General features: G+C 52.7%; 1 protein-coding gene across 1 annotated transcript; it reads left to right on the forward strand.

The window, feature by feature from the left end:
* The first annotated feature begins 7,931 nt into the window (after nucleotides 1-7,931).
* On the forward strand, nucleotides 7,932-8,213 carry LOC100994042 (SH3 domain-binding glutamic acid-rich-like protein 3). The gene is given in 1 exon segment (XM_034963357.1): nucleotides 7,932-8,213. A coding segment is annotated over 1 exon segment (282 nt).

Here is an 8,213-nt window from a genome sequence, read left to right on the forward strand (position 1 = left end):
TGACCATGTCATAGTTATTAGAAATTCATTCCTTGGAGGCATGAGTTGTTCTGTGTTATCTGTAAATAAGTCATAAGACTTTGCTTCATTCACTCATTCATTCATGGATTCACTTTGTTCATTCAAAGAACATCTATTAAGTCCCTTCCCTGTACCAGGCACTGTGCTAGGCACAGGACATAAAAAATTAAATAAGATGGATTCAGTTTCATGTAAGGTAGAGTAAATAATATCTCTCCCACCAAATGCAGCTATAAAACCTGGATACATTAAGCAGGTATTTAAATACCATGAGAAGTAAATATTAACAGGTAGATTGACGAAAAGACCATAATTTGAAGTACCACTAAACTGATAGTGAGCTTATGACTTTTTTTCTTCTGGTACTCCCTGGCCCAGATTTATTTATTTATTTATTTATTTATTTATTTATTTATTTATTTTTTAATTTTATTTTATTTTTATTGATCATTCTTGGGTGTTTCTCACAGAGGGGGATTTGGCAGGGTCATAGGACACTAGTGGAAGGAAGGTCAGCAGACAAACAAGTGAACAAAGGTCTCTGGTTTTCCTAGGCAGAGTGTTTGTGTCCCTGGGTACTTGAGATTAGGGAGTGGTGATGACTCTTAACGAACATGCTGCCTTCAAGCATCTGTTTAACAAAGCACATCTTGCACCGCCCTTAATCCATTTAACCCTGAGTGGACACAGCACATGTTTCAGAGAGCACAGGGTTGGGGGTAAGGTCATAGATCAACAGGATCCCAAGGCAGAAGAATTTTTCTTAGTACAGAACAAAATGAAAAGTCTCCCATGTCTACTTATTTCTACACAGACACGGCAACCATCTGATTTCTCAATCTTTTCCCCACCTTGCCCCCCTTTCTACTCCAGAAAACCGCCATCGTCATCATGGCCCATTCTCAATGAGCTGTTGGGTACACCTCCCAGACGGGGTGGTGGCTGGGCAGAGGGGCTCCTCACTTCCCAGTAGGGGCGGCCGGGCAGAGGCGCCCCTCAGCTCCCGGACCGGGTGGCTGGCCAGGCAGGGGGCTGACCCCCCCATCTCCCTCCCAGACGGGGCGGCTGGCCAGGCAGGGGGCTGAGCCCCCCACCTCCCTCCCAGACAGAGCGGCTGGCCAGGCAGGGGGCTGAGCCCCCCACCTCCCTCCCGGACGGAGCGGCTGGCCGGGCGGGGGGCTGACCCCCCCACCTCCCTCCCGGACGGGGCGGCTGGCTGGGCAGAGGGGCTCCTGGCTGGGCAGAGGGGCTCCTCACTTCCCAGTAGGGGCGGCCGGGCAGAGGCGCCCCTCAGCTCCCAGACCCGGTGGCTGGCCAGGCAGGGGGCTGACCCCCCCCATCTCCCTCCCAGACGGGGCGGCTGGCCGGGCGTGGGGCTGACGCCCCCACCTCCCTCCCGGACGGGGCGGCTGGCCGGGCGTGGGGCTGAGTCCCCCACCTCCCTCCCGGACGGGGCGGCTGGCCGGGCGGGGGGCTGACCCCCCCACCTCCCTCCCGGACGGGGCGGCTGGCCGGGAGGGGGTGCTGACCCCCCCCACCTGCCTCCCGGACGGAGTGGCTGGCCGGGCGGGGGGCTGAGCCCCCCACCTCCCTCCCGGACGGGGCGGCTGGCCGGGCAGAGGGGCTCCTCACTTCCCAGTAGGGGCGGCCGGGCAGAGGCGCCCCTCACCTCCCGGACGGGGCGGCTGGCCGGGCGGGGGGCTGAGCCCCCCACCTCCCTCCCGGACAGAGCGGCTGGCCAGGCAGGGGGCTGAGCCCCCCACCTCCCTCCCGGACGGAGCGGCTGGCCAGGCGGGGGGCTGACCCCCCCACCTCCCTCCCGGACGGGGCGGCTGGCTGGGCAGAGGGGCTCCTGGCTGGGCAGAGGGGCTCCTCACTTCCCAGTAGGGGCGGCCGGGCAGAGGCGCCCCTCAGCTCCCAGACCCGGTGGCTGGCCAGGCAGGGGGCTGACCCCCCCCATCTCCCTCCCAGACGGGGCGGCTGGCCGGGTGGGGGGCTGAGCCCCCCACCTCCCTCCCGGATGGGGCGGCTGGCCGGGCGGGGGGCTGACCCCCCCACCTCCCTCCCGGACGGGGCGGCTGGCCGGGAGGGGGTGCTGACCCCCCCCAACCTCCCTCCCGGACGGAGCAGCTGGCCGGGCGGGGGGCTGAGCCCCCACCTCCCTCCCGGACGGGGCGGCTGGCCGGGCGGGGGGCTGAGCCCCCCACCTCCCTCCCGGACAGGAAGGCTGGCCGGGCGGGGGGCTGACCCCCCCCACCTCCCTCCCGGACGGAGCGGCTGGCCGGGCGGGGGACTGACCCCCCCACCTCCCTCCCGGACGGGGCGGCTGGCCGGGTGGGGGGCTGACCCCCCCACCTCCCTCCCGGACGGGGCGGCTGGCTGTGCAGAGGGGCTCCTGGCTGGGCAGAGGGGCTCCTCACTTCCCAGTAGGGGCGGCTGGGCAGAGGCGCCCCTCACCTCCCGGACGGGGTGGCTGGCCGGGCGGGGGGCTGAGCCCCCCACCTCCCTCCCGGACGGGGCGGCTGGCCGGGCGGGGGGCTGACCCCCACCTCCCTCCTGGACGGGGTGGCTGCCAGGCGGACACGCTCCTCACTTCCCAGACGGGGTGGCAGCCAGGCGGAGGGGCTCCTCACTTCTCAGACAGGGCGGTTGCCAGGCGGAGGGTCTCCTCACTTCTCAGATGGGGCGGCCGGGCAGAGACGCTCCTCACCTCCCAGACGGGGTCGCGGCCGGGCCGAGGCGCTCCTCACATCCCAGACGGGGTGGCGGGGCAGAGGCGCTCCCCACATCTCAGACGATGGGCTGCCGGGCAGAGACGCTCCTCACTTCCTAGATGGGATGGCGGCTGGGACGAGGCGCTCCTCACTTCCCAGGTGGGATGGCGGCCGGGCAGAGACGCTCCTCACTTTCCAGACTGGGCAGCCAGGCAGAGGGGCTCCTCACATCCCAGACGATGGGCAGCCAGGCAGAGACGCTCCTCACTTCCCAGACGGGGTGGCGGCCGAGCAGAGGCTGCAATCTCGGCACTCTGGGGGGCCAAGGCAGGCGGCTGGGAGGTGGAGGCCGTAGCGAGCCGAGATCACGCCACTGCACTGCAGCCTGGGCACCATTGAGCACTGAGTGAATGAGACTCCGTCTGCAATCCCGGCACCTCGGGAGGCCGAGGCTGGCGGATCACTCGCGGCTAGGAGCTGGAGACCAGTCCGGCTAACACAGCGAAACCCCGTCCCCATCAAAAAAACACGAAAACCAGTCAGGCGTGGCGGCGCGCGCCTGCAATCGCAGGCACTCGGCAGGCTGAGGCAGGAGAATCAGGCAGGGAGGCTGCAGCGAGCCGAGATGGCAGCAGTACAGTCCACCTTTGGCCCGGCATGAGAGGGAGACCATGGAAAGGAGAGGGAGAGGGAGACGGGAGAGGGAGAGGGAGAGGGAGACGGGAGACGGGAGAGGGAGAGGGAGACGGGAGAGGGAGAGGGAGACGGGAGAGGGAGAGGGAGACGGGAGAGGGAGAGGGAGAGGGAGACAGGAGAGGGAGACGGGAGGCGGCCCAGATTTAAGGCAGACTAAAACCTAGATGTGAGCATTGCCAAGAACAGAGAGAGAGCTGCAGGAAAACCTTTTAGTCCTGACATGAGGAGTGCAAAAGAAGTCTCCTAAATTTTCCATTTTCTTTTGTCCTTCTTTTTCTTTTTTCTAATCTTTCACATCACCCAGCCTGTGATGGCCCGTAGGCACCTAAAACTCAGGGAGAGGAACTTCCTTTCTGATTGGAAGAACTGTGGTTCCCAAAGGGTGGCGCAAATGCCTGTTGTTTTTTTCTCTATCCTCCCACCACTTGGCGCCTGTATTAAAGAGTCTGATTCTATTTTTGATGTTTGACTGCTGACAGCTTTCAAACCTCACCACTCCCCCATCCCCTTTGGCCCCACATCTGGGCAGGCTGATGTAAGAGCTCAGATGCTCCCTTGGCACTGGATGGAAGTTCAAACCATGTAAACTCCAGCCCACATGCAGAAACTCTCACCCCAGCCTCACCCGCTAGCCATCATAAAAACAAGCCAGTACCCTTTGTTGGCGCTCTCAAGCCATTTTCAGATCAACTTGGGGACTCTTTCTGCTTTCCCCAGAAAGCTTCATCATGTGAGTGATAAGCCTCTTCTTCCCCTCTTGTTGCATGTGGGGCATCATTGATCTCAATATCCAAACTAAATTTTGTTTTGGGGAGGGGCCTATTTCATTTTGGTTGAGTGACCACAACAACCCCAGACACGGGCCCAGTTATGGGAAATGCAGAGCAGATCAGGCTCAAAAACGGACTTTTAGGCTTTAGGGAACCAGAATGTACCAGGGAGATCTCAGAGAGGAGACAGCTGGGAAAGTGACCCCATGAAGTTGTTTTAAAAACTTGAGAGTGGGTGCAGTGGCTCACACCTGTAATCTCAGCACTTCAGGGGGCTGAGCAGGGAGGATCCCTTGAGTCTAGGAGCTCAATACTAGCCTAGACAACATAGTGAGACCCTGTGCCTACAAAAAAAAATTAAAATTAGCTGGGCATGGTGGCGTACATCTGTAGTCAGAACTACTTGAGAGGCTGAGGTGGGAGGACTGCTTGAGTTCAGGAGTTCCAGGTTGCAGTGAGCTATGATCATGACATTGCACTCCAGCCGGGGTGAGACAGCAAGACCCTGTCTCAGAAAAAGAAAAGACAAGAAAGAAAGAAAGAAAGAAAGACAGAGAGAAAAAGAAAGAAAAGGAAAGAGAGAAAAAGAAAGAAAGAAAAAGAAAGAAGGAAAGAAACAAAGATAAAGAAAGAAAGAAAGAAACAAAGAAAGAAACAAAGAAAGAAAGAAAGAAAGAACGAACTTCGGCTTATTCCCAAATGGTGCATACATAGATCTGACCATGAAAAGTTATCTTTAAACTTTGAGAACTGAACTATGGGAGAGACCATTACCCATGTGCCAGACTGGCCACTAGGTGGCATATACATCAGCTGGATCTGCATTGCACTGCAAAGCCTTTGCAAACAGAACTGACATTGAAGCTGCAACCCACAGAAGGTTGGTCGGAACTTGGAGCTTGAAATCAACTGGTTTGACTGATGGCTAAAGCAAAAATGTCAACATTCCATCTGATTTAAATAACATCAAGAGTCTCACAAGCTAATATTCAAAATGTCCAGGATACGATCCAAAGTTATTCAGCATACAAAGAACCAAGAAAATATCAATTTACATGTGTTAAAATTCACAAACTGTACACCAAAAAAGTCAGTTTTACTGTATGTTAATTTAAAAAATGATGCCATTTCCTTGCAGGGAGTACACAATCTAGTTAGGGAGATAGAATCATAAATGAATAATGACATGATGTTAAATACCCTATGATGATTTAAAACAAAAACATGGATAGGATAATGCGGGAGCACAGAGGGATACCTAGCCCAGTCTGGGGAGTGGAGATCAGGAGGTTGAGATTAGTTTTCAAGAAGAACAGATGTTTTAATTGATTCTGAAAGAACAAGTAGAAGAAGTTAGGTAAAGTGGCAGAAGGTATTCACACCTAAATAAGGGGCAGTCTGAGCAAAGATATCAAGAAAAGTAGAGGTGGGAAGTATAAACGGTTCTATTTTATTGGGGTATTAGCTGACAGGCAGAGAGTGGCAGAAAAGATGGTGGATTTCCCAGGACCAGGTCATGGAAGGCTTCAAATACCATCTTATACCACATTTAACCCTATTAGAAATCCTATTGGGAATAAATTCTTAGTTTTGTCAACAGTAACACGATGGTCACAGCAAAATCATGGCATCCCTGTGGGCCTTGATCTCTTGTGGCAGAAACTATTGGTATGCACCAGGGTCTGTTTGGTCTTCCCTGTTTTGCAGCTTCCCTTGCAATGAGGTTGGCTGTGTGATCAATCCTGCTTATGGATGTGAGGGAAAGTGCTGCATGCCATGCTCTGTGTTTGGATGTTAAGTATCCAGGGTGCCTTTCCAAAAGTCTGTTTCCCTTTCACATTGACCTTAGAGGCCATGTGTTGAAGAGCCATGAGACAAGATGGAAGGAACCTGGATCACTGAGTCATCACTTGACTGACCAGGAACATCTATGTGCAGTTGCACAAGTGTGCAATAAACTATCCTCCTGTTAAACCACTGAGATTTCATACTTTGTTTTTTAATACATTATAGCCCAGCTTATTTGACTAACAGTTTCTCCATCTCTTTATCAAGAGCATGAATAGTCTTCCTCCAAAGTCTTTCCCAGCTCCATAAATCCAACTTATTCTAAGGAGGTCCTCTCCAGTCAGCTGGCTCCTTCCTGGTGCCTTGCTCAGGCTTCTTGGGATCTGTCCTGCCTATGTTCTTCCTCTCCAGGATAGTTCTATATCTTACCTTGGAGAAGGATCATGACACCAGAGGCACTCAGGATTGGATAGGCTCTCAAAGCTCACCTAGTCTACCTTACTTTCTAGTGCCTGAGTCACCTCTGCAACATCCCTGCCAAGTGGTGGTCCAGGGTCTGGTTATTGAAAACCTCCAGTACCCAGAAACTCATTGCTTCGACCATATAAAAGTTCCTTCTTTCTCTACATTCTAAAAAGCACACTGCACTGCCCATAATGACTAACCCCCGTGGACTGCACCTAAGTTCTCCCTATTTTATTTTTTAAATGAATAAGTAGGGACTCCATTTAAATGAATGAATAGTAATTGCACTTGAGATATCTGAGCCTTTTTCTGACCTCTTCCTATTATGGTGACATTTTTTTTTCTTTACACAATGGCTGTTTCTTTGATGAATTTGTGTAGCCTGTATATGAGTTCAGAAATTATCCTTATGTCCATCAACTCCATGTGCCCTCTAGCAGAAAGCCCTTTCTTTGAGAAGATCTTGTCTGTAATGTCAAGGACAAAGTCTGATAATAAGTCATAGCTGTCCTGCAGTTCAAATCTTTGGAATCTTTAAGTCTCTATATGTCCACGGGGAATCTCTAAAACCACAAACATCTTTAAAAGGTCAATACAATGAAAGAAGAAAACAAAAATGAATATCCTTATCTGGCTGGAAAGTTTTAACGTGAAAGCTTTTTGTAGTGAGGGACTCTCTGATATAGAGGCTATTCAGTTCATAATGCTGGATAATCAAACACAAAACTACAAAAGGAAAAATTGACCAATTTGACACATCAAAATTTCAAATTTTACCTTGCAAAAGACTGCTGAGAGCATGAAAATACAGACTGGAAGAAAACATTTGCAAACCACATATGACAAAGGACTAGTGTTTAGAATATATAAAGAACTCCCAAAACTAAACAGTAAGAGAAAAAATTCCAGTTAGAAAATGGGCAAAAGACATTAATATAGTTTGGATATTTTCTTCCACGCAAATCCCATGTTGAAATGTAATTCCCAATGCTGGAAGTGGGGTCTGGTAGGAGGTGTTTGGGTCATGGGGGCACATCCCTCATGGCTTGGTGCTGTCTTCATGACAGTAAGTTCCCATGAGATCTGGTCATTTAAAAGGTGTGTTGCACCTCCCCCACCTTGCTCCTGCTTTTGCCATGTGAAGCGGCTGCTCCTGCTTTGCCTTCCACCATGAATGTAAGCTCCCTGAGGCCTCGCTAGAAGCTGATGCCAGAGCTATGCTTCCTGTACAGCCTGTAGAACCGTGAGCCAATTAAACCTCTAAATTACCCAGTCTCAAGTATTTCTTTAAAGCAATGCAAGAACGGCCTAATGCAGACATAAAGAGACATTTCACCGAATAGTGGCAAATAAGCCCATGAAAATCTCATCGTTAGCCATTAGAGAAATGCAAATTAAAACCGCGATGAAGTCTCCTCATAGTGCAGCTGCTATTACCGCCGCCCTCTGCCCTCCGGCCTGTCAATCTACCTGCAGCATGAGCAGCCTGCACCTCTACAGCACATCGGTCACTGGCTCCCACAAAATCAAGTCCCAGCAGAGTGAGGTGACCTGAATCCTGGATAGGAAGTGCATCTAATACCAACTAGTGGACATCTCCCAGGACAACGCCCTGAGGGATGAGATGCGAGTCTTGGTGGGCAACTCCAAGGCTGCCCCACCCCGGATTGTCAATGGGGACCACTACCGTGGAGGCTTTGAGCTCTTCATGGAGGCTGTGGAACAAAACATGCTGCAGGAGTTCCTGAAACCGGCCTGA

This window comes from Pan paniscus, chromosome 5 (genome assembly GCF_029289425.2).
Source record: "Pan paniscus chromosome 5, NHGRI_mPanPan1-v2.0_pri, whole genome shotgun sequence".
Classification (NCBI taxonomy): Eukaryota; Metazoa; Chordata; class Mammalia; order Primates; family Hominidae; genus Pan; species Pan paniscus.